At 43.4% G+C, this 26,625-nt stretch overlaps 2 protein-coding genes across 4 annotated transcripts in view; one reads left to right on the plus strand and one right to left on the minus strand.

Moving 5' to 3' along the window:
• The first annotated feature begins 223 nt into the window (after nt 1-223).
• PCBD1 (pterin-4 alpha-carbinolamine dehydratase 1) lies at nt 224-6,838 on the plus strand. Of its 3 annotated transcripts, XM_074959966.1 has the most exons (4): nt 224-361; nt 4,970-5,101; nt 5,585-5,665; nt 6,174-6,838. In XM_074959966.1, the coding sequence occupies exons 1-4, from the start codon at nt 359-361 to the stop codon at nt 6,270-6,272; spliced, it is 315 nt and encodes a 104-aa protein (XP_074816067.1). In that variant the 5' UTR covers nt 224-358; the 3' UTR covers nt 6,273-6,838. The 3 variants fall into 3 exon arrangements, with proteins under 3 accessions (XP_074816067.1, XP_074816068.1, XP_074816069.1); XM_074959967.1 differs by lacking the exon at nt 4,970-5,101 and having other exon boundaries at nt 230-361; XM_074959968.1 differs by lacking the exons at nt 224-361; nt 4,970-5,101 and adding an exon at nt 5,111-5,449.
• A 1,710-nt stretch (nt 6,839-8,548) lies between these two features.
• SGPL1 (sphingosine-1-phosphate lyase 1) overlaps nt 8,549-26,625 on the minus strand; it is a 47,278-nt gene continuing 29,201 nt past the window's right edge. The window contains exons 7-14 of the mRNA XM_074958938.1: nt 21,223-21,311; nt 19,273-19,378; nt 18,193-18,291; nt 16,889-17,038; nt 15,328-15,566; nt 13,855-14,001; nt 11,947-12,067; nt 8,549-11,808 (exon numbers count right to left, since the gene is read on the minus strand). Coding sequence (XP_074815039.1) covers nt 11,668-11,808; nt 11,947-12,067; nt 13,855-14,001; nt 15,328-15,566; nt 16,889-17,038; nt 18,193-18,291; nt 19,273-19,378; nt 21,223-21,311 — 1,092 coding nt within the window. The 3' untranslated portion in view covers nt 8,549-11,667. The remainder of the gene's footprint in view (nt 11,809-11,946; nt 12,068-13,854; nt 14,002-15,327; nt 15,567-16,888; nt 17,039-18,192; nt 18,292-19,272; nt 19,379-21,222; nt 21,312-26,625) is intronic.

The raw sequence follows: 26,625 nt of genomic DNA on the forward strand, positions 1-26,625 counted from the left end.
ACACAGACCATTGATGCTTCTACATAAAACGGATGAAAACACAGGGCAATTTTAGCATACCACAATAGACAGCCAATAGGTCCTGCTGTGTCCATGATAGAGTGCAGCAGAAAACAGGCACTCTCTGCCCTTTGATTCTGCTATTGATAACTCATTAGGACCGGGGCAGCAGTTGCAGCTGTTTGTAGTGGGTGGATTTAACACACTTGCCACGCCTCCTCTCCCCCCTCCCCATCTGCAAGAAGAGCTCAGACGAGCTGTGCCTCTGCCTGTTGCTCATCTGGTCTTTCGTATATACACACACATGCATTTGCTGCATCTGAATACCAGTTACTGAGTCCACAGGCAATCTACAGCCATGGTAAGTCACGGCTTTGAAGGCAGACTTTGCTTTGCAAGTAACAGCTATGCTATTTGGAAAGGCAGAAAGGTTTAAGCCGGCTGCTCTGTTGTACAAGAGGAGGGAGAAAAGAACTAAGCTTTATTCTTCAGTAATGACTAACCCTGGCAAACCTATAGGCAGCTACTCCGGTACTAAGTGGGTTTTCACCAATGGGAATCTCTCTGGGGGGGTGTTGTTGGGCTTCCCTTTCTGCAAAGGGAGTTGCAAATATGACTAGTCCCCATTAACACTCCATCAAAGATGCAACATCCACTGCAATCACTTTCTCTTGTGAACCACATTAGTACAGATTTATAACACCGCTTACTGAGCTTATATACAGTCCCACTGACTCTTGCATAGAAAACCTTTGTATTTTTTTTCCAGCTGCATAGGGCCAGGGCTCTGGTACAGCTAAAGCAGGGATGCTGCAGGCTGGACTCGTATCTTATTAACAGAGCTCCATGGGATCCCAGCCTTAGAATAACAGAAATTGCAGACCAGGGCTAAGGGGAACGGGAGGAGCACTACAAGAGCAGAGGATGCTACATGTCAGGTTTGAGATGCACTGCTTTGGTCACGTTGGTCATTTGCAGCCCTGCTTGCAATATATCTATCTCTAATCAGTAATAGTGGCTTCTCACTTTCATAAGCAACAAGCAAACTCTAAAAGGAAATTGCTGGATTTGTGTACAGCGATTTTGGTGCGTTTTTTGTGGGGGTTTTTTTTTTTTTTTTTTTTTAAGGTTCACGTGAAATTGCAAAGACAAGTCAAGTTGGTTTCTGTGCACCATTGTGTGGCAAGTCTGCTGTTTCAGACAAGAACAAACAACATGGCTGCTGGAAAAATCCAGCAAAACATTTTAAGATTTATTAAATTAGTTGTAATGGGAAACATGTTTTAACCAGTGAGAGCATGTGGAAGGCATTAGCTGGCAGTACTGACAAAGAAGCAGCCTTGTAGGGCCAGACTTCAGGACAGAAAACTAGGACACTTCTAATACTGTCCAAGGGGGAGAGGAGGCTGTATAGGAGCATTTGGGTTTAGAGAACTCAGGCAGCTTTGGTAACTAGGAGGAGGGCAAGTTTGTGTACTTGTCATGAGGGGAGGCAGCAAGAGGATTCAGAAGCTAAAGATTATTGGGACCAATACAAGGCTATGCCTTATCCTATAGCAAGTTCAAGCCTTGATGAGGGAGACTGGCTTTACTGTTTTGCCTCTTTGCCCAAACTTGCCATGGCCCCTCACCCTGGCTTTGAGTTACTCGGACATGCAATTGTGTCTGGGGTACTCCCAATGGTGAAGCTAGGATTTAGAAAATCCCATAGCTTCATTACACCCTTAATTCAATAGGAAAGTAAAGCTCAGTGCAGAAGCAGCTGGATCCAGAGTCACAGGTGAAGGGGGGAGGGAATACTCATTAAGAACTGGAATAGGAACACGGTTGATTTCAGTATAGTGGGCAAGGACATACCTGCAGAACTGAGGACCTGTCATCCTACAGCCACCACAGTGCAGTTTACGGTGATCCAGTATCTGTTACAACAGCTGCTGTTTTGTAAGAGACCATTGCAAATGGGCGGGGGGGGTGGGGGGGGAGGGGAAGCATGGGTGAGACCATAAGGGTCATGTTCCCATAATAAAGGGGAAAGTACAACTGTACCCTGCTTAGTCAGCCCTAGCTTATCTTGCTTTCGTCACAGTCCCTCCCCACTGTAATTCTTGCCTAGAAGCCTGACGCACCTCCATAGTGACAGAGTGGCTCGACTATTATTAACCTGTTCGCAGCTGTTCAGGCATTCAGGTGGGTCTAGCTAGTTTATAGCAAACAAAGAGGAAAGCAATAACCCAATCAGAGCCACACTCTGGCCAGACTGTTCTTCCTCAGCTGTTGCAGGTCAGACTGGAGGAATCGTACTTGAACTCCTAGAGGTTAGCACTCCAGGCTGTCATGCAGATTACCCGGCAGCCAGAAAACATTTCAAGAAGTGTTGAAATAAGCAAAGTGATTCTCCCCCTGCCTCACGCACAAACATACAGCATATGGGGTACGTTAACAGCTTTTCCCTTCTAGCTAGTGTCTGTGCAGCACAGGAGAAAGTGCTGGTTCTGATGGCGTTCTGGTAAGTCAGCTTCCACCCTGCTTTATCCTGGTTGCTAAGATACCTAGCATAAGCTTATCTAGGATCACACAAAGGGCATTGACTGAGGTTTTACCGTGCTGATCAGTGTTTACACTGCATCTTCAATAAAAATAAAAAAAATCTCTGACTCAGATCACGCAACAAAGCAGCCAGATGGGGTATAGGGCTGAAGTCGGCAACAGGGATACCATTAAAAAGTAATGCTTCTGTGAGCAGGGAGGGTGCTTATAATTAGCTTGTTGGTAGGCAGGTACAAGGAATGCTTTCACAAAATACATTTTGAATGAATCGCACACCTTAAAGGATACCTGACATTGATCTGTATCTCAAGAGAAGTTACAAAATCAATTCAGTAGCATCACATTTAATGTAGTGTTTCATCTTGCATTTTCTCTGATACAGTTTATCCACAGCCCAGCCACTGGTTTGAACTTAAGTTTGGGTGTCACTATAGGGCACATACCTGTACCTCATCATTACTGGTTAGTAGGTAGATTTATCATAAATCCGATCTAGCAGAGGAGTATAGTGTGCCTTTGCCTACATGTGTAATTATAGTCCAGTGTGCTTAAACATGGGCATTCAAAGAGTATCGATACTGAATGGCTTGTGGAGCACAAAAAAACCCCAAACACACACACAAAAAGAGAAACCCACAACACTAGAGAAATAGTATCTGCTCAGTGACCAGCCTTTTGGGCTCTGCATCCTCAGACTACCTGAATCAGAGAAAGCCAGCGTTCTATTTCTTTGTGCAGATGATTCATAAAATAAATACAAGTGTAACTGACCAAAGACTAAGATGACAGAGGGGAGTTTAGTTTGAATAATATGCTCAAAGTAGCACACACAACATGCTCCATTTTAAGCAGCTATCAAACGTTTGAGATTCTCCCAAGGCATCCTGGCTATTCACCATTTAAGATTCCTCATCTTACGTAAATGTGTATGCAATTCCAAAAAAATACATCAAACTTCAGCCCCAGTGAAGCTAGGATTTTTAAAAGGCTCATTATAAAACAGATCATCATCTAATCTACAAGGATTTGGTTGCTGAAATAAGGCATAATCCTCTACCTATGACTGTTGGCTCTGACACCAGCTCACCTATTGCTCCTGCCCTCTTCAATAAGCCCAGGATAGGTGCTATTGGCCAACCCCCATTTATGCTCACATTAAACTGGAGCATGCCCCAATTTATCTGGGCTGAATTACTCCACCCAAGCACGTATTATTCGAAAAAAAACTAACAGCAACAGCTCCAGCCAACAATAATGAAAGACAATGCAAAAGAACCACTCTTCCCTTCCAATTGTTGGTCACAAATAGCCTCCCTTTATTTAGTGGTTAGATGGAAGAGGCATTCTGAAATTTCTGCTGTAATGTACAAGCATAATATGGAAAAGTTTAAGCACTGGTTTAATCTGACCAATCACAAAATATTCCTCCCAGGATCCAAAGACATCCAGGGAGAGCAGAGTGGGGAAAGCAATTGCTTAAACATTAACAGAGCAATAAATCTGTTACCATGAAATGGTTTTTCCATTCATGCAACTTTCCCTATACCCTCCTGGAAGGAAAACACTGCAGTGTGGGTAGGATGGCATATTGCAGCCAGCTTTCAAAGTAAATAAAACTTGGTTAATTTGAGGATTCCCTCCCCTAACTTTGAAAGGGGCATTCCATACCAAAGCTGCAGTCTGGATAGATCCTTTTGTGAAGAGTGCTGGACTGCCTTTTCTTCCCTTCTGAAAACTGTTCAGTTACACAGAACTCGTAAATATCTATCCCTCTGGATAGTTTAGTTCTAGCATTAGTTGAAGTTTAAAGTATACTTGTTTGGGAGCCTCTCAGTAGTGCATAACAGAGATGGTTCACATCAGACAGCCACCACTCATTTTAGCCCAGTCTGTAGTACAGGGGTTCCCAAAACTTGTTCCGCCGCTTGTGCGGGGAAAGCCCCTGGTGGGCCGGGCCGGTTTGTTTACCTGCCGCGTGCGCAGGTCCAGCCGATCGCGGCTCCCAGTGGCCGCAGTTCGCAGCTCCAGGCCAGCGGGAGCTGCTGGAAGCGGCGGCCATAAACAAACCGGCCCAGCCCGCCAGGGGCTTTCCCCGCACAAGTGGCGGAACAAGTTTGGGAACTCCTGTTGTAGTACACGGTGAAGGCAGGCTCAGCCCTGAAATGACAGGAGTGCTGCAGGTTGTGACCAACATGCATTGATAACTTAAGCCCCTTAAGCCATTTTACAGTTTCTAGGTGGGTGCTGCAGCTCATGACGGAAGTCAGGAAAGCCTCACTGCATGTATACATTATCTGTGCCTCGCTGATTTGAGCGCCTACTTTCTATTTACTCTGGGAAAGGAAGTCTTACCTCTGCTCAAGCAAATGTCAATAGCCGGTGTCTTCTTGGTCCATTCTTCTACTTTTTATTTCTCTCCTAGGCAGGAAAAGCCCACAGGTTGAGCACTGATGAGAGGGAGCAACTGTTGCCAAACCTGAAAGCTGTAGGGTGGAATGAGGTGGAAGGGAGAGATGCCATCTTCAAAGAGTTCCATTTCAAGGACTTCAGTCGGGTACAGAAACTGACACCTACGTCCATACTGCAAGTGGTCTGCATTTCAGTTTAGGGATCCCACCCAGAAAGTTAATGCTTAATTTTATTTAAACTGTTTCCCTCTGTTCATAGATGTTTAAACCAGAAAGGACCATTCTCATCTGTTCTGAACACTTGCATAACACAGGCCATAGAATCTAACCCAGTAATTCCTGCATCCAGTTCATAAGCTTCTGGCTGAGCTACAGCATCGATTATTGAAGACATCCAACTACTCAACCAGTCAGCCAGTGTTTTTTGCAGAACTTTTCCCACACAAACAGGTGGACATCTGTGGAAATCTTAGGCAAAGGCAATGTAGCATTAGGCAAGTTTTGTGTTTACCTCGATTCCCAAAAAGGAAAGGAAGTTAATTCCATCAAGGACATGCCAACCATAAATAAGTGTGAGCCAACACTAGAGTTGGCTTACAACTAACTTATCTTTTGTTCCTTCTGGGCAGGCCTTTGGGTTCATGACCAGAGTAGCTTTGCAAGCAGAAAAACTGGACCACCACCCTGAATGGTTCAATGTTTACAGCAAGGTAAAGGATAGCAGTGAGCGATTAGATCTCTTAACATGGAAGGTGTTTCAGGTTTAAACAATGGATAAACAGTATAATGTTTTCTGTTTGTAGGGCGCTTAGGACAATGGGATGCTGGGCCATGACTCAGGCCCCTAGGTGCTATGATAACACAAATAAATAACACTTAGCAGTTCCTTCTGTTAAGAGGGAGGAGGTTGTTTACATGTAGTACAAAAATGTCTTGCCTCACTATGTCAGACCATTGTATAAATCATGCCTAGCCTCAGTAATAGTATTGTAGCGTCACAATGAAGCTCTAGTAGTTCATCCAACTCACAAAAGTTGGAGTGCCATGAAATTTGCACCCATCTCGTTTCTGCTGTCCCACTATTAGAGATTTTATGGGTACTGCTGGGGAAAAAGTAACGAACACTACTTCAGACAGACCACCATTTACAAATGTTGTAACAAGTTTAGAATATAGCTGCTCTTTCCACCAACTGCAAGTTTTTTTGTTTTGTTTTAGGTTCACATTATCCTGAGCACACACGAATGTGCAGGCTTATCCGAGCGGGATATCAATTTGGCCAGTTTCATAGAGCAAGTTGCAGCTTCTCTGTCTTGAACGAGGCTGGGCGTACATAAGCCTGAATTGGCTGAGCAGCCACCGTCTCCTCTCTCATTCTTAAAAATGTAGTTAGAACCATTTGCCGGTTCCACGCAGTTCCCGATCCAAGCAGAAGACAATGCTATGCTCAGCTCAGCTCCTCTTCCACCACAGCTCAAAGTTTCAGAGGGAATAAGCTGCCCTAGCGTAAAAATACCTCCTACTTCTCAGTTACCAGGAGGAAAGTTGCCTTCTTTTTTAGTCCAGTGAGTACCAGTGTAAAATTGCTTGACCTCTGGCACTTTTGGCATATCTGGCCTTTAGCGGAAGAAAGTAATATTATACAGTGCAAGCAGTTTGAGTTTATTGTTACCCAGACAGTTGTGTGCTTGCTTCTTACTTTACAATTATACTGTTTTGTCTACAGTTAAGCCTATGTCCCCTGGTCTCTTCTGTTAGCAGACCAGTATCTGGGATGTGCAGTTTGGTTACATTTGTAAGCTTTGCTCAAATAGTATTATAGCAAGTATGTGGGGTTACCTGTGTTGCAACTGGCCATATTACAGAGATGGGAGCCAGGAATGTCAGCTGAAAATATTTAAGTGTTTGCAATAAAAGTTCTTATAACATACCAGTTGTCAGTTTGAAGGGACCATTCACTGCATAGTTTTGACTGAAGAAACTAAGTTGAAAAAACTAAGCAAGTTATTCATATTTACTCTCTCCTCCCATTCCCCATATAATTCACTCCACACGTCTCCAGGTCATTACATGGGGAAGCCTTCCTGAGGCATAAATAACTTCTGGAGCAGTTGCATGTGCCTCAAAGTGAAGTGGTCAAAAAACTACAAAAAACAGGCTCCAGAGGGGGACATCCATGAAATGGAGCTGGTAAAGCTAGTAGTAATAAATATCTAACAATTCTAAGTAGGGAAAGGTAGCTTTGGCTCACAGGGTTTGAAGAGTCAGTATTCAAGATTGTACCGTAGGTGGGGTAGGACTTTGAAAAACAGGAGAACATGTAAAAGAGCATAGTGCAGTGTTAAGTATAAAGGCACACTGCCTTTAAGCCAAAGTGGGATGAAAGCAGTTGGACTCTACGGGTATGTCTACACAGCAATTAAATCCCATGGCTGGCCCGGCTCAGCTGACTCAGGCTGGTGGGGCTCAGGCTGCAGGGCTGCAAAACTGCTGTGTAGACATTTGCGTTCAGGTGCTGCTGCCCGAGCTCTGGGACCCTGTGAGTGGGGGAAGAGTCTTTTATTCCAGCATAGACTTCCCCGAAAACAGAGAAGGGCAAACTACAGCCCACGGGACTGTCCTGCCTGGCCCCTGAGCTCCTGGCCAGGGAGCTAGCCCCCGCCCCATTGTCCCTCCCTTCCCCGCAGTCATGCCACCACATGGGCAGTGCGGCTTACGCTTACACCTCTCACGCTTTCCAGTAAGCCTGTCCTGCCGCTCTGAGTGGCATGGTAAGGGAGCGGGGAGAGGGGAGGGTTGGATAAGGGGGCAGAGGCGGTCAGGAGACAGGGAGTGGAGGGTTGGATCCTGGGGCTGGGGGGGGGGGGGGGTCAGGTCCTGGGGGAGGGCAGTTAGGAACAGGTGTCTGGTGACAGCGTGGTCAGGGGACAAGGAGTGGGGGTGGTTGGATGGGTCGGGAGTTCTGAGGTGGGCAGTCACGGGGTGGGAAGTGGGATGGGGCGGACGCCAGGCTGTTTGTGGAGGCGCAGTCTGCCCTATCTGGCCCTCCATACCGTTTTGCAACCCCGCTGGTGACCCTTGGGCCAAAAAGTTTGCCCACCTCTGCCCTAAAAGCTATTTTGGCACTGTAGTACTGTCACCTCTCATGGATGCAATAATATGGGTATTTGACGTTGCCAAACCACAAGACCAAAATTCTAAGAGGAGCTCTACAAGTGGCTGACTCAGGTCTAACCCTTATATTTGTCTAACACCAGAATTCTCTATAGAAAATCCACCGCTCCTTAATATAGCCTTCCTTTAATATCCTTAAACACCACATGTGAAGAGCAGTCAGAGTCAATGCCCTTATCTGGGCAGCAGGAAGAAAAGCAGTTGCAAAGCTGTAATTCACCATTAATGAACAGGAAACCACACCGAACGCACAAGCCAGGGAGCAGTGGCCTAGGCTATGTATCAGCACTGGAAAAAAAAAAAAAAAAAGACACCACCTCCCTGCAAAATCATGGCAGGATCACCAAGGATTCAGGCTAGTGGTTTAGAAAACCCTTCTTCAATAAGAACGGATACAGGGGGCTTGGATAATTAAGTGAACCATTTTAATACAAAAAGGGCTCTCCACTACAGCATTTTACCATCTCTTCAATAATTTCAGCCTACAGAGTTTTAACCAGTAATAAGCGGGAGTGAATGTTACAGAATATCACCATCAGAGCAAATCCTGCCCTGGAGGCCCCTTAAAAACAATGGGTGCATATTTAATATAGTCATATTCTCATTGTATGTATTTTAATCTTTTTGAAAGCATCAAGAAAGCAGAAATGGAATCAATGGCTCAGCAGTATCGACTGCACCCTGACACTTTACATAGGATACAGTGTTCCATTTGGCAAATAAAGTTCAAACATCTGCAAGCAGCTACCTTCCTTATGAGCCCCTCACAGGCACAGTAATTCCTCTCTACCCTGAAACATTGCCAGTGTTTATATACCTTGTTTGAAAAACTATTACAGGAAGATAGAATTTGATATTTTGGGAACTTCCTGCCCCTAGAAAGTACCATCAAGTTTCAGATTACAATCCACACTGTAGAGTTTAAAAGCCAGTAAATAATGTATTAATGTTGCCATTTTTCTAAAAACAGTATGCATGATAAAGCAGATACAGATTCTATATTAAATGACAAAGGCAAATAAAGACTGCATAATAGTAAAATACAGTGTACAGAACAGATTACATTTACAGTATAGATCAAATGTACATAAAACATAATCAAAGAGTCACAACCATTAACAGTACATGAAGCCCAGAATGGAGTACACAGAGACAAATACCTCTTCAAGTACATCAAAAAAAAACAAACGTGAATTGAAACACTGATTTGTTAGCCCCATGTAATTCCTGGGGAAGAAGATGAGGAGGATTCGGGAGGGTTTTTTAGAACGGTTTTTCCCTTTTTTTAGGTCTGGGTTGGAAGTCAACTGTCAAAATAGCTGGGTATTTATATAGAAGATCCCTTTCCAAAGCACAGTATACTGTGAGAGATGTAGTGATCCTCAGATGGCAGGATGCTAATTATTAGGTCCAATACATGTTGACTAAGTCAGCAAGACACAAATTAAGTATCTGGCAATTTGAATTCAATGCTTCAAGAAGAGGGCTGAAAAGAATTCTCGGAGTAAGTAGACATGTGCCCACCTTATCTTACTGAAGTCTATAAGATGGCTAAGCTGTATTGACTCAGAGTACAGAATACTAGATATATTTTAAAAAGAATATCCTTGTCCACAGACTTTGAACCCAGCACTAAGGTTGCTTTAGCAATGGCTCATAATTCACTCTCACTTTGCATAGCTACTGTACAAATGTGCGTTTCAGACATGTTGAGTCACTCAGAAGCAATTTGGATGCAAGCAAATACAGTACTGTGGCTGAGGGGGAGCCCACCTTTAAGATTTACAGCACTCCCCCCCCCAGAAAGCACTGCATAATGCAACCACCTCCTGTGAGAGCTGTTTGCATTTGAAGTGTCTAGTAGTATGCAGAAATGGATCAAAAGATCGAGTATTGGAAAATGCACTCCACCCTAATTATAAAGCTCTACCGGGCTAACCACACCAATGATTAGCATCAAAAGCTTTTCTAGTTTGTTTAGGGGGCTGCAACCATTTTACAAGGCTGCTCAATGCAGTCTGCATAAAGGACAAAGTGATGCAAAAAAGTAGGGAAGGTGGGGATAATTCTTGAGAGAGACCCCCTCCTTAGAATCCAAGGCCTTCATACTTTCAATATTAATTAGATCCCACCTTAACACTTCACGCTCAGCACTATATCAACACCTTTGTAACACTGAAAACAGTTGGCCCAATAAGACTATTACATTGAGGGTGGAGTGTACTGTACCTGAGTCCAATTTGCTACAGATTATTTTCAATATAGTACCATAAGGAGATGACCATGGCAACATCACAGTCAGCAGCTGATCCAACATACTCTTCCTGAAGTCTCAGGAAAAGCTGGAGCAGTGTTAAGGCACACCGTGAATGCCCTTTGAAAATGTGCCTTAAAAGAGTCAGTGCAAAGAGCAGACAGAAACCACTACTTTCTTGTACAAAACTCACCACTTCATATTAAAAGATGGTGTAAAAAAAAAAAAATTAACTTTGGTGCCATGTTTGCACATAAATCCCCAGCCATTACACAGAGCAAGGCTCAACTGACTTCACTGCAGCATTTTAGGATAGTGCAAAACCTTCAAGTTACATATAATAAAATAATCATTTTGCTCTCCTCTGGAGTTGTGCAAGATACAACAGCATTATGGGTGGTAATGTAAAAGTTCTAGAACAAGAGGCAGGAAAGCAATGATACTGTATTAAGAGTGGTTCTTGAGGAGTACCTTCAGACTCTTTCCCCTATCCTACCCATTTGGTTTAAAATTAATTTTCTACTTCTACTGCAATTTATACAAGACTCAGGAAGAGTTGCTTACATTAAGAAAGTCATCCAAAGAAATTACTATCTATAAATTGACAACTGTGTCTAACTGGATCTCCATATGTAAAGAATTCAAAAAGACTGGACTGGGGAATCAATAAAGGAAAGACGATCATGTTCAGAGTTAGCAAGATATAATCCCCCATCACGCAATTTGTTAAACACGGTTTCCTACAGTAGGTAGCAGTACAGTTGGAAGAGTCACTGAATACTTGTGTTCAATTCACTTTCTACCTCCAACTTCTGGGGAGGTTGCTTCAGTGTCTCTATGTTTCAGACAATTACAAAAAACCCAAATCCTAGTGGGGCATTCACTAAGTAAAAGATCCACAGCTTTTCTTCCAGGAAAAGAAACGGTACAGAATAAACAAAGACAGAATACCTGAGGAGTCAGGGGGTTGTGGAATGGACATTCAATTGCCATAACAATGCCATTCCATCCAAGACTTTTGGGACTAGTCTTGGTAGCTAACCAAGGTGATACAACAGAAAAATTAAAACTAAACCAACTATTGAGAAGTGACAAAGACAGTGGAAATTACTCAAAAGTTGATTTCAGAAAGTAGAGGGATGAGACAAAGAGAAAGGGGAGGAAAGTTCTGTAGATAAAGCTGCTGCCTGATCTGATCAAAGACAGTAGCTTAGTATGATCATCTTCCTCCAGGAATTCAGAATACCACCTCAGAGCTGGCTGGCAAAGTACCAGTTACTACATTCAGGAGTGTCCAGGAGAACCGTTCATGTGTTTGTCACTAGAAGGGACGTCTGTGCTATAGAGGCAGTCCAAGTATGCATGAGAAATCTCTGATACCATCTTCCTGTCCGGGATGGACTGCGCCATTCCATAGATGGCACCCTATGGTTTAAAAATAATAAATAATAATAAATAATAATAATAATTACACAGGAAAACTCTATCCCTACAGGGGTGTGTGAATTTAGAGATTTAATCATTTCAATCCAACTTCACCCTTGTTGTACACTGTCTCCTTACCATGCCAGTGGTCTTGGCTTTAGGGTCCTTCATGATCTCTAAGACACAGTCTTGGACATCCTCCAAGAATTGTTCTGCAATGCCAGGTTTTGTGTGCAACAGCGTAATGCAGAGATGGATGCTACAGGCAAAGGGGAGAGGAAAGATAAGCCATTTCACAATGGAAAGGGCAGAAAACTATTCCCTACATTTTCAGAGTAACTACGAGGGTTTAAGTCATGCCGCTCCCCTTGACTGATGAGGCCCCTTTGAAAACTTAAGGTATAACCTGTTAGGCCTGCCAGCACCCGCACTTAGATATTCTAAAGAGCAAAATCAGGTTTATTGATTTTCAGAAAGGAAAAGCAGGTCACTCACTGCTATTGCCCCCTTCAAATACAATAAATCCAGGGAGAACACACATTAAACAGGGTTTCCCGAACTTTTGAAAGCTGAGCCCTTCATTACAGAAATGGCAGTCACACCTCCCTCTGCAACCTCACCACATGTTGAAGACCACGCATCTTAACAGATGTAACTACTCCATCCCACCTTTCCCCAGCTAATCTTTCATCCTTTCCCTCAACACACACACTTTAGGAAATGCTTGTGTGGATCTTCATAATATCCTTCCCTCCACTTTGTTACATGCTTTGAAATATTTTAAAATGTCAACTATTATTAGTATCTGAGCTAGCACCCATTGAAATTAATGGGGCCGCTCGCACCTCAGAACTACTGTTTCAGCTTCTCTACATACTCACCTCTACCGTAGCTTCATGTTTTGAAGGGTTTCTTTGCAATCACAGTGAATTTTTTTTTTTAATTGCAAACTGAGAATCTGGAGAACAAGGAAGCTCTGTCCTTGCCTCCCCCTCAGTTACTGCTTCACATCCTCAAGGGGCATGGGTCCCACCCTTTGGGAAATACTCACCAAGTTCTAGCAGATTGTTGTATGTGGTCAACTTTTAACACAAGCTCCCTCAAAGGCTCTGTAATTAGTGGGCATTTTCACTAGGAAGTGTGTACTTGCCTTGTGTTAGCCAACACGTTAACTAACATGAGATACAATACTAGTAAGGACAAGGCAGTGTGTAGTTTTCCACACATTAGCAGGTTGAGGTAGAGACTATGAGTGGGAAGCCCAGCATTTGCCTTGACCTAACTCATGTTCAAGCTATGAACTGCCTTGTCTTCTTAGGATTTTAATGTCCATGCTTTGATGAGCAGCGAGGACAAGGCCTAAATGTAAGTTGTTAGCAGATGTGCATAACCAACTCTTGACAAAGCAAGGGGGGGCCACTTCATACAAAGAACATTAAGCAAAATGGTTGCTTTTTGTTAGGCTATGCAGACAGCGCAAACGGGAACATTTACATATTGTAGAAACCCCTAAAATTTTACAACTTTCTAGGCTTCCAGAAAACTCTAGGACCTAGCATAATTTAGGTTCCCCTACAACTTTGCACCTCAGTGGGTTTTTTTCTCCGTGTTGTGCAGTTTGTTTGGTTGTGCTTGTTTTTTTATGAACACATTTTAGAAGTCTGCTTTCAGAGACACTTGGCTAAGGACTGCAGACAACTACAAACTCCTGAAAACCAGAGATCTATCTCGACAGATAGTCAACATGGTGCAGAGACACATACATGTGACTGGGTTTCAGGAACTCTGAAATTCTAATCCAGACTGCCATTGACTAACTGTGTGGCCTTGGGTAGCCACATAACCTCTCTGACTTGATTCCTCTCCATGTGAGGGTGCTACTTAACTACCTCCTGCACAGGGATGTTGGGAGAACTGGCTGTAAGAAGTGCTGTAAAGTTGCTCTTCCTGGATCTAAAGGCATTTCTTGACCACAGTTGTATTTGTCCCATCTTCTAGGCTACAATTGGCCTAAATTAACAGTTCCCATTTTGGCAGTCAACTCACCTTGACGGGAACTGCAGGACATTTAAGTTCCATCCTCTAGTGCTTAACAAATTTGACAGCCGATAGATGTCAAAAACATCTGATCCGACAGAGATGACAGACACCTCAGGTTTCCCAAAGATTTGTATGTTGTCAATTTTCCGCAACCTTGAAACAGTTAAAAGTGATTTATTTTCTCAATAGTAATAGAAGATAGCTATTTTGTGGGCCTTCTCAGGCCCAGAGGGAGGGAATTCCATAGCGCTGGAGCCAGAGAGTGAAAGACAGACTGCATCCATGGCATCAAAATCCCTCGGCGATGAGTAACAGTTCAGGGAGTCAGTATGTACCTAGGACACAGCCAGTTAGCCTAAAAACTTTACCTTGTGTGGCCATGGATTGATTTAGTGATTCACATCATCACGTGCTGCTAATAAATCCATTAGAATAGAACCAAGATTATCCAAATCCCACCTTATTCAAAACAATCACGTCTCCCAAGAGTCTCAGGTACATAAGGATGACGACTCACTATCTCCCTGCCACTTCTTGTGGGGGAAATGAACTTGTGTATTTACGATGTTTACTGAAGGGCAGGCATTCCCCCCCCTCAAGCTTTCTTATCAGGGGAGCCAATTCACTATGGAAGTTACATGTTAGGGTGAGTCAGGAACAACTTGGTCACTCACTAGAGGCCCAGGGGATGCTTTATTGGTACAAGACATTAATTTCTGGAAAATTTAAACCTTTCATTTAAAAAAAGTTTAGCTCAAATGCTTAACAGCAACCTGATGAACAAAGGTGCCATGTTACTTTCCTGTTGTAAGTCTACAGACAGCTTTAATGCCTGTTATCGTTGTTCATCACTCTGCCAAAATCATCAGCACAAATCCTATGGGAGCAGCAACACTGTCTAGAATCACACTGCTGCAGCTGCTAACCACTCAGGAAAGCTACGAGACCAATGATCAAGAGCGCTCAAACAAATAGAGGCTGTGAAGAGAGTGGGGAAGCAAAGAGCACTAGCCCTTTGAGGCCACAAAGTACCAAGGTTGGTCTTGGAGAGAACAGTTGCTCCTTCTTTCAGCCAGGGGAGTGGCAAGTTTCACATTTCATAACCCATTAGCTAGTGGCTGATACAAAAGACGACACCCCCCAAAGCAAGGTTCAGGGACAACAGTTTGGGATGGGGAGAGGGGAAAAGGTGTAAGAATTTCTACCAAACTAAGTTGCAGGGAAGGGTTGGGTTTGAACCACGGCATTATTGCTAACTTTGCTGTCAGAGATCCAGTCCCCTCCTCACCCTCATCCTTTGCACGAACTTATGGCTATTCTGCGTTTGGATAAGCCCACAGCATATTGAGTAACACTGGACTTTGGGCTCTAGCTTCCTCAGTCTGAAGGGTAGGAGCTAAGGGATTTTGGGAGGGGTTCTATGTTCAAGCTCCAGAAAGGGTCAAGAGGGATGACAAAAATAAAGCCAAAAAAACATACCCTGATTCAATGAACCGTGCCGTACTAATGACCTTCTTAGTAGCCTCAACGTAACCGTCTTCTCCCATGTACATCATGGTTGCCCAGCAAGCTGCAATGATGCCACCAGGCCTGGAGCCAGCAATGGTTGGGGAGGCATAAATGCCCCCTTGCCAGTCAGGTGCAACAAAGAACTGATAGTGCCTGTATTTCTTGTCACTGTACAATACCACTGAAGAGCCTTTCGGGGCATAGCCATACTGCAAGAGACACACACAACGACAGGTAATGGGTATGTTTGAGCACGTACACAGGTAAAAGACTACAGATAAATTCGAGCTCACATTAGATAAGCACTGCTGGGATCCACATTCCCACCCCCTCTCATGTTTTGAAGTATAGAAATAGTTCATTTTAACACCTCCCCTTCCCCTGCCTTTCCTGGATATCAGTGCTACTTTATGGTACAGTGGTGGCACCAGAAAAAAATCTGACAAACTCTGGCAGAGATCCAATCACTTGGTCTACCTGGGGAGTAATGCCAAAGCATAGCAGGAAGGAATCAACTTATTCTCTGAACCACGATGTTGTACATTGCCCTTATTTAGTACACAGCTATAGTATTACGTGGTCATAAAATTGTCCATTCTCATTCTACCTGTTGAACTTACAAGATATGAAAAGAAAAATATATAAAAATATACTACTTGTAAGTACTAGATATATGTTTTTCAGACAAAGAAGAGTTCAAATCCAACTTCAACACAAAGTACACTGAATGATGAAATACTGCTTGATGCAGTATGTTGTCCCTAGCCTCTGTTTGCCAGAGGCTGGGATTGGGTGACAGGGCATGAATCACTTGATAACCTGTCTCTTTGTTCCCTTTAGGGCACCTGCCATTGGCCACTGTCGATAGACAGGATACTTGGCTTGACGGGCCTTTGGTCTGATCCAGTATGGCCGTTCTTATGTCCTAAATGGACTGCCCTTTATTTTCACTGATGGTTTCTTTTTGTGTTAAAGAACAGGGCTGAAAAGGGGGCTAAACAATACTTACTGTACCCATCATGAAGCACATCTTTTCTGAACTGCAGCAGTGAATCTGAGATGTTCTTACCTGCTTTGGAACTTGGGTCCATAAGAAAAAGGGGACATTTAAATACATACTGTTGCAATACAGTATGACTGGACCACACCCAGGCAGAAAAATGTTACTCCAGACTCCTAAGATCAACCCCTAATGCCAGCAAGAATATAGAGCACTAAGGTGCTCATTCATGTGCATTGGTTCCCTAGCAGTTCCCACAGCCACATGCAATTTTATTCCTGTTGTACTTCTGCCACATCCTCCTCTTAGCTCAATTCTAGTGGAATGCAATAGAAGAAGTAATACAAAGTGCTTTAGGAATGCTACAGACAGGGTTGACATTAGAACTCTTCCTTGAATGTCCATTATGGCAGGCCTGGCTACTCCACTTTTAAACAGTAAGCGTCTCTTATAACTGCCTAGAGAAAGTGGATCCGGTGCAAGCAGTACCATTTAATTAGATAGATACCCCCAACCATTTCCCCTTCTCACCTTGTGGGTGTCTGCAGAAATGCTAGTCACGCCTTCCACACGGAAGTCAAATGGACGCTGTAGTGGAAACCCTGCCTTCTCCATGAAAGCAATGAGGAAGCCACCCAGACAGGCATCCACATGGAAGGGGATTCTATACTTCAGTGCCAGCTAAACACAGACAAGAGGTTCTAGTTAGTTACTCAAGCAAAACTAAAGAGGTGAATTTAATAGAGTTCTTGGGACAGCGGAGTTAATTTTGCATTTCACATTTGAGACAGTGTTTGGAATCTCCAGAAGGGTTCAGAAAGCATTACCACATCAATTCTCAAGCAGTGGAGCACTTGGTGGGGCGGGGGCGGGGGGGAAGAGGAGGAAGAGGGTGCAGAAGATCTGGCTGATCATATGATGTTGTTCCTTCTTGCTTCTAGATTTAAAAAATCCATTATGAGAGACTGCTAAAAAGGTATTACATGTCCTTTTATTGACACAGAATGTAACGTGACTTGAAATGGGAGGAGGTGTCCATGATACACTATTAAGGCGTCTTCCACATTAAGAATAAAAAGATAGAGTCCCCCTGATTTGTAACATAAAAAATGAAGTGAAATATAAATAAAAAATATATCTCATTATTCTCTCCTCCCACCACTCCAGCTATGAGCCCACTTAAAGGTATTTCTAAACCCTTTGATTTTCCCCAAGTAGCTTTCTAACCATATTTGTTTAAATGAAACTGTTTCTCCTCCACCTCCCCACCCCAGCTCATCCTCCTGCTGCTCTCCCCAGACTTGGTCCTGCAGTGAAGAAGTCAAACAATTGTGAAATAGCCTATGACAAAGCATCTTCAGGAACAGAAGAAGGAAAATACAAAAGTGGAATACACTTTTGAAGGCAGAAGCATGCATTTTAAATTTGCCATTTTGCAAGAATCCTCATCAGCATGACATATCACTGTATGAAACAGCTCAAGTTTTAAAGAACACCGAATAGCCAGTTTTACAACAATGTCCAGTTGTCATTTCAAATACTTAAATCCTGCACTCCTGGGCAAGTTTTAAATGCCTATGTAATAAATTATACCAAAACCTAACAATCCTATACTCCCCACCCCTTCCCAGCCTCATCACTGTTCATTAGTAGCTGATCTGCTTGAAAACAGTTGCTATATTTCCCACTAGCTTGTTCCTCCTTCTACCAGATTCATTCAATTATGACAATTCTGTATTTACATTCTTTTCTACAAAGAAAACACTTGCCCAGGATAGTCAAGTCTTATTTAACCCCTCTTCCCTTCCAGCCTCATATTTCAAGGGGCACTCTACCTTTGCCACCTCCTCAATTGGGTCCATAACTCCATGGGGGAACTGGGGAGCGGAACAGACCAGCATTGCAGTGTTCTTCGAAATAGCCCTTCTCATTGCCTGAAGATTTAAAGAGAGAAGATAATCACATGCCATTGTCCACCCTGCCAAAAAATGAAGCTACTAGATTTAAGATAAACCAAAACACAAGAGCCTATGAACAGTGTATATAGGAGGACCTTTGTGCACAGGCTGTAGAGGGGTGTTCATTTCTGCTTTCTGTAAAAACTTTAAATTACTGTAACTAACTACAGTAGTCTGTATCCTGTCACTTCAATTTCATAGCAGTTGTAATGAAGTAGCACACTCAGCACTTCCATTACAGACATAAGAGACCAATTAGGTCAATTAACCCAGCCCCTGCAAGTTCAAGATTATATCCCAGGTTTTCTAATATTTTGTCTGAAACCCAATTGAAAGTGCTTTTGCAATGCCTAGACACAAGGATATATTCAATTCTAAATTAGTGTGCTAGGTCAAAGGAATAGTTTAAATCTAAAACTTTTTACAGCAGTGTTTCCCAAACTTGGGACACCACTTGTTCAGGGAAAGCCCCTGGCGGGCTGGGCCCGTTTGTTTACCTCCCACATCCGCAAGTTTGGCAGAACGCGGCTCCCACTGACCGCGGTTCGCCGCTGCAGGCCAATGGGGGCTGCAGGAAGCGGCAGCCGGTACGTCCCTCAGCCCGCGCCGCTTCCCACAGCCCCCATTGGCCTGGAACGGCAAACCGCGGCCAGTGGGAGCCGCGATCGGCTGAACCTGTGGACGCGGCAGGTAAACAAACCGGCCCGGCCCGCCAGGGGCTTTCCCTGCACAAGCGGCATCCCAATTTTGGGAAACACTGGTTTACAGCATGGCCCAGTGTAGAATGCAGCAACAATTATTTTTGCTGCAGTTTTATTTTTTGTTTCTGATAAGCACTGTTCATCACCACCATCTCTACCTATCAACCCATCCCTAATAGGCAGAAGACTGCTATTTCAGGAACATTATTGAAAGTTTTCCACAGAAGAGGTATCTAGTGCTGTCTAAGAGCAATACCTGAACATCCACTTGCATGGTCTTGGTCAACGGTATGTGCACAATCTTCAGTCCAAAATAATGAGCTGCTTTATCGAATGCTGCATGAACACTTACTGGAACCAGTCTGAAAAGAAGGAAAGGCAATACTTCAACCAAGGTATGTTTAGGTTGAATTTGAATACCTGTCCAGGTATAAGCCAAAATTCATACAGCAGGCATTTTTATACCTGACCCCTTGCAGGCAGGATAGTCAGCCTATTGGCATGATTTAAAAAAACCAGGAAATGTGGGCCAAAGATTATTTTGGGCACGCAGGCCCTGTGCTTTTCTGAACTAAAATATACAATGTTCCACCATTCACTTCAAACTTTAAAGGGATAGTTAGAGGAAACTGCTTCAAAAAGGACTCTCTCTCTCTCTTTTTATGGACTTATATGAAGTAAATACAAAACTCATAATTCTCTTTAAAATAAAGTTCTCACCTCTTCCAAAATGAAGTCCTGCTTATAAGAAGTGTTGAAAATTGTGCAATGTCACTGAGGTTTGCTCTGCAGGAGCACATCAAAATACAAATGTGGGGATGCAAGTACACCAAAGGAAAGTAACATGCAATCTATAGAAATTGGTGTGTATTCTGACTAAACTGTCATACATTTGGTCACAGTTTGCAGGGTCAGCAACCTGGGTGCTCTCCCCCTCCCGGAAGGCCTGGGCCACCCGCTGCCGCAGGAAGGCGCCCAGGTCCCGGCCCCACTTGGTCTCCTCCACCAGCCACTCCTCACAGAGCTTCAGAAACCGCTGGTACGGGGCCGGGACCTGGGCGCCTTCCTGTGGCAGCGGGTGGCCCAGGCCTTCCGGGAGGGGGAGAGCACCCAGATTGCTGACCCTGCAATCTATAGTAAGTCCAATAGATGGCAGTGACTGAAGGCTCAAAAATATTAACCAAAAATGGATTAACCTGGATTCATGATACTTTGCAGTTGTTTAGTGGTCTGCAACAATGTCAGGAAGAGAGCTCCTTCCTTCAGGATTACAAATTTGGAAGAAGACAAAAGAACACTGTTCTTATCTCTATTATAATATTTCCTCCATAAGCAATCTACCAAAGGAGCGCTTACTGTCGCTTCACAAGCTTTAAAAGATTATGCACTGTATGAAGAAGAAATCACTGGGGCTTGATGATGTAGTGCTCAATACAATAGCCTTTAAAATTCAAGCTCAAAATCATATGCAAGAAGTATTTTGGTAATCTTAGTCTAGCCCCTCTATTTGAGCAAATCAAAACTCCAACACACTTTAAAGTGGTGACAAACTCTGCTCCAGGGAGGTCCAAAGCTGAAACGGTCTGGGTTTTGTAGGCGAGTGTAACGCCGACAGACCCTGGTCGTCCGCGGGCGGGATCAAACCGGGGACCTCTGGAGCTTAGTGCATGAGCCAAAAGCCAACTGCCTCTTAGTTAAGGATGTAGAGCAGACTCATTTATCTCTCTCTCTAAGTGGTCTTGGTGCCACTAGACAGAACACCACACCCAGAAGGTGTGTGGGTTACATGAGCATTTAGGTATTGGCAAAGCTTTTGGGGGTTGGAAGTGGAGATGCTTCTCACCTATCTCTAATTTTAGATTCAAGTGTACCTATGCTCTGAACATATGCACTCAAATTCAAATTAGGAGTGATGAATCATGAGCAATGCTGTTCGTGTTAACGTCAACGTCATCTCATACTGTTGAAAGCTTGCTGTTCTATTTTGCATTATTTCTTTCAGTTTGGGTTTTTGTCCTAGGTTTGGCCATCAAAAGTTGACAGATGAATGGGGGGAGTGGGGGTTGAGTAAGAGATTAAGAGAAATGAGAGAAAAGTGCAGCATACCACCTGCCCCAAGCCAGGGCTGTGAGGCAATCATTTTTCAGGAACAATAAAATCAGACCAATCTTTGAAAGAAAAAACAAGCCATGGAGGTACTACATACATTTCTGGGTGCTTGATTCCTCTCTCATAGGCTAGATCCCTGTAGGCTTTACAGGCCATCAAAATGCTCTCAGTCCCACCAGAGGTCGTCTATTGTGAATAGAAGAAACAAATGAAACACTAAGTGCATTTGCAGAAATGCAGGTGGGAGGGGAAGGGAGGAGTTGAGAGGTTATGAACATGCCGATGCTCTGAGTGAGGTTTCAGGCCAGAGCATCATAAGAAAGGCTCAGTTCTACAAGTGAACTAGAAACCAAAGAAAAGATTACAGTAGCTTGGGGACCATCACAACACAAAATGTGTATCTAAAAACGCAAGTGGTCTTCATTCGGAAGACAGGCGGCAGAATTGTTGCTCATTCACAAATTGTTAGAGATGGTTTTACCACAAATGAAACTACAAAGGGCAATAGAGCACCTGAATGGTGCTTTTTCGATCACAATATAGAAAAAAAAATTAAAAAAAAAAAAAAATCTACAGACTTCTGATCTTCATATCACCGCACACCAGTGCCACAAAGAGCTTTAACTGAAGCACTCTAAAAAGGAGAAAGAGCTAATCATATGGGAAAACTGTTTAATACAGACCAGTAATCGTTGTGTAACTACAGCTACCTATACAGTTGATTCTGCCTCCATTAACTTTGGAGCATAGAGGAATAGGTATAAGGGAGAAAAAGCATAGACAAAGCTTTAAAGAGAACATTCCAGGGTGCTCTTGTGGGAAAAACGGATCATTTAATTTTCATATTAGTCATCTCAGACTGTAAGCTGTTATTTGCTGACCACCTGCTGCATATAAAAGTTACTGCTACCCTGGGTCGGGGTGGCCTAAAGGTTCCAATTAACTGGGCTAGATGTTCATAATTAAAGGTGAAGGGGGCATCCAATTTGCCTTTGGAAATCTTTACTTTTTGATCACCAGCCCTGCTTGCCGATCCAAGCAACACTAATGGAAGGTAAATCAGAAAAAAGGTAACAGTCAATGTTTTCATGCCTTAAGATGTATTGCTGGTCTGCTACAAAATCCCAAAAGTAACATCTGCAAAACTAAATGGAAATGCGACAGTGAGTAAACACATACAGATATCAGGAACAAAGGTCACAGAAACAAAAAATCCCCCTGTATTTATTCCTGCTGCTCTCCGTGCCAACCAGCAACAGCTGCTTCAGGCAGTATCCACACCAGGGGTCTGAAAACAAACTGTGCTCTTCGTAGTTTGCAAAAGCAGCAACTGAAAGGCTTGAGGTAACAAAGCTACAAACTGGGAGGGGGAAACAACTGTGTTTATTGTTAACCAAGCAGGTGGTGGCAGGAATATTATAAACATGCTGTTTTATAAGCCACATCAGTCATTCCCAAATTCTTCTGCAAGCTCCCTAATTTTTTTTTTTTTGGGGGGGGGGGGGGGACAGACTGCTGTCACATTTGGAGACCTCCCTACTTAAATGTAGTATAATACTAACAAAATTGTTCCTCTTTATTATTAATTGGTGGTATTTAAATGAACATGACTTATTTATTGAAACAACTACATTCTGCTACTTATTTACCACTATCTTCCATTTATACTATTAGATGCAAGGTGGTTTACCCTATCAGGTCCTTAGGGGGGGCTTCTGCCCACTTACACAAACAATTCCCTTACCCTTCAAACTGAGCTTACAACCCTAGTCTTCCATATCTGTCCTCTCAGACTTCGCTGAGGAACTCCCAATCTTGCTTCCGTCTCTCCTTCACCTTCGGGAGGACACCCCCATAGACAAATTGAGTAGATACTTATTTGCTGTGAAGTTTAGCTTGTTGCACTGGACAGTTGCCTGCATGTACAGTTTGTGCCACATACCAAAGTATATGCCAGGCCGCAGAGTCCCTAAGATTTCTGTCAGCATACCTATAGTCAGATATGGGTGTTAAAGGTTTCCTATGATTCTAACGGACCAGCAAAAGCCCTAGGGAAGATGCAGATATACCAGTGAGAATGTCCTCTTGCCATTAAAGCTTATTTTGTTTGGGGAACTGTTATAAACTACATCAGCAAAAGCACTTTTGCGCTGGTCTAAGCTGTGGCTTGATTAGGAGGATTTGCCAGTATATAGCTATACTGGCAGACTGTTTCTTGTGTACACAAGACCTGAATCACGTCATAGGATCTCTCTTCTTCTAGTGTCTGTGGTGAGCTAGACAATTGGCCAATGCAAGGTGATTCAGCACCAGCTCACAGCCTTCTTAGATATTTCTCTCTGCTCCCTTCAAAGCAAAGTCTTCTACAGTAACAGAAGTTGTCCAGTATGAAAGGATTAAAATCAGACACTGCTTTTGTGTTTGTCCTACCTGAGTACTCTAGTTTCAGAAGTTAGTGCAGAAAAGCACATGCAAAAATCAAGAACAGGAGTGTGTTTTGGGAAATAGAGGATAAGAAAGAACAGAATCCCACCACCCTTTCTAAAATGTGTCATTTGTTCCCTTACCCATTGCCTCAGAACTTCAAAAGCAAATACCTCTTTATACATGTGAAGTTAGCGTTTAAAAGTGAAACTGTGATGTTTAACCAGAGTTAGACTCTATCCCTGTCCCATTTTCAAGGGAAGGAAAGCTTACGGGTCCTTACAAGTTACCATGAACTACCACCCTAAACATATCCCTCTTCATTTACCTCTGCATTAAAAAGAAACCCCCCATCTGACCCCTATTTTAAGGCCTTTCACAGAATTGTGGGTTCCAGAGTTTAATTGTTGATTAGGAAATAAAACCTTTGGAGATGGGAGACAAAGCTGGCAAAAAATCCTCAAGATTTTCCAGGTTGTACTAGCCCTATGAACGATATCAACAAATTGTAGTTTGTTGCTGGGGAAGCATGTACACCAAGGTCCAGTGCAGCTATTCCATGTGGGCAGCATCACACAAGGCTGCTAAAAGCCAACCTCCTGTCAATCCCACTACTTACACTTCACAAGGTGATCCAGCCTCATCGTTGGTAGATCAAACCTCACAGATTTGCAGACGGGCAAGCCTTAGATAAGTCCACAAGAACAGTGCTCACTTTACACTTTTAAAAGCCAATTTCCAACAGGAAGCTAACTACCTGACAAAAAGAAAAGGAATACTTGTGGCACCTTAGAGACTAACCAATTTATTTGAGCATAAGCTTTCGTGAGCTACAGCTCACTTCATCGGATGCATACTGTGGAAAATACAGAAGATGTTCTTATACATACAAACCATGAAAAAATGGGTGTTTACCGCTACAAAAGGTTTTCTGTCCCCCCACCCCACTCTCCTGCTGGTAATAGCTTATCTAAAGTGATCACTCTCCTTACAATGTGTATGATAATCAAGGTGGGCCATTTCCAGCACAAATCCAGGTTCTCCCCCCCACCCCCCGGAGGGGTTTTAGTTGGGGGCTGAAGGTGATGGCTAGTGGCGTTCTGTTATTTTTTAATTTGTTAGGCCTGTCCTGTAGTAGGTGACTTCTGGAATTCCACCATGATTTCAACAATTTCCATCCCACCATCAACTTCAGCCTGGTCCAGTTCACACAAGAGATCCACTTCCTGGACACTACAGTGTTAATAAAACGATGGTCACATAAACATCACCCTATACCGGAAACCTACTGATCGCTATTCCTACCTACATGCCTCCAGCTTTCACCCTGACCACACCACACGATCCATTGTCTACAGCCAAGCTCTGCGATACAACCGCATTTGCTCCAACCCCTCAGACAGAGACAAACACCTACAAGATCTCTATCAAGCATTCTTACAACTACAATACCCACCTGCGGAAGTGAAGAAACAGATTGATAGAGCCAGAAGAGTTCCCAGAAGTCACCTACTACAGGACAGGCCTAACAAAGAAAATAACAGAACGCCACTAGCCGTCACCTTCAGCCCCCAACTAAAACCCCTCCAACGCATTATTAAGGATCTACAACCTATCCTGAAGGATGACCCAACACTCTCACAAATCTTGGGAGACAGGCCAGTCCTTGCCTACAGACAGCCCCCCAACCTGAAGCAAATACTCACCAGCAACCACATACCACACAACAGAACCACTAACCCAGGAACCTATCCTTGCAACAAAGCCCGTTGCCAACTGTGCCCACATATCTATTCAGGGGACACCATCACAGGGCCTAATAACATCAGCCACACTATCAGAGGCTCGTTCACCTGCACATCCACCAATGTGATATACGCCATCATGTGCCAGCAATGCCCCTCTGCCGTGTACATTGGTCAAACTGGACAGTCTCTACGTAAAAGAATAAATGGACACAAATCAGATGTCAAGAATTATAACATTCATAAACCAGTCGGAGAACACTTCAATCTCTCTGGTCACGCGATTACAGACATGAAAGTTGCGATATTACAACAAAAAAACTTCAAAACCAGACTCCAGCGAGAGACTGTTGAATTGGAATTCATTTGCAAATTGGATACAATTAACTTAGGCTTGAATAGAGACTGGGAGTGGCTAAGTCATTATGCAAGGTAACCTATTTCCCCTTGTTTTTTCCTACCCCCCCTCCCGCCACCCGATGTTCTTGTTAAACCCTGGATTTGTGCTGGAAATGGCCCAACTTGATTGTCATACACATTGTAAGGAGAGTGATCACTTTAGATAAGCTATTACTAGCAGGAGTGTGGGGTCGGGGGGAGAGAAAACCTTTTGTAGTGGTTAACACCCATTTTTTCATGCTTTGTGTGTATAAAAAGATCTTCTATACTTTCCACAGTATGCATCCGATGAAGTGAGCTGTAGCTCACGAAAGCTTATGCTCAAATAAATTGGTTAGTCTCTAAGGTGCCACAAGTACTCCTTTTCTTTTTGCGAATACAGACTAACACGGCTGTTACCTGACAAAAAGTTCAAAGCACTGGAATTTGGAGAGAATGGCAGAAGGAACAAACATGCCAAGTTTTAGAGAAGATACAGGGGTGACTCATTTTCCTTCCTCTTTCTGCCTCATGTACAGACTTTAAGCAAATAACTTAAGACACAGGCAAAGCTTTAAAAAAAGAGAAAAACAACACCAGGACTTTATGGTAGCAAAAACATGTGCACACAGAAGTCAGCAAAAGAGCTCTAAGTTGACTGCTTGTCTCCAGCTGAGGACAGGCTGGGCATGAGGGAGACAGGAACGGAGACAGTTTTGGTTTGTTTTTTTTAAAGTGGTCCATTCTCCTCAATGACACGGCACCCAAACCAAGTGTTAGCAAAATCCATGACATTTTAAAGACTAACGGGGGGGGGGGGGGGGGGAGGAAATTCATTAACAGAGGTTACATGGAAAAAACCCTTTTCACTGGAATTACAGGGGAAATCCATAAACATTCTCAAAAGAACCTCTACAAAAAGAGAAAGCTTGCTGTTGAGAATCCAACCCCGC

Source organism: Natator depressus, chromosome 7, assembly GCF_965152275.1.
Source record: "Natator depressus isolate rNatDep1 chromosome 7, rNatDep2.hap1, whole genome shotgun sequence".
Taxonomy (NCBI): domain Eukaryota; kingdom Metazoa; phylum Chordata; order Testudines; family Cheloniidae; genus Natator; species Natator depressus.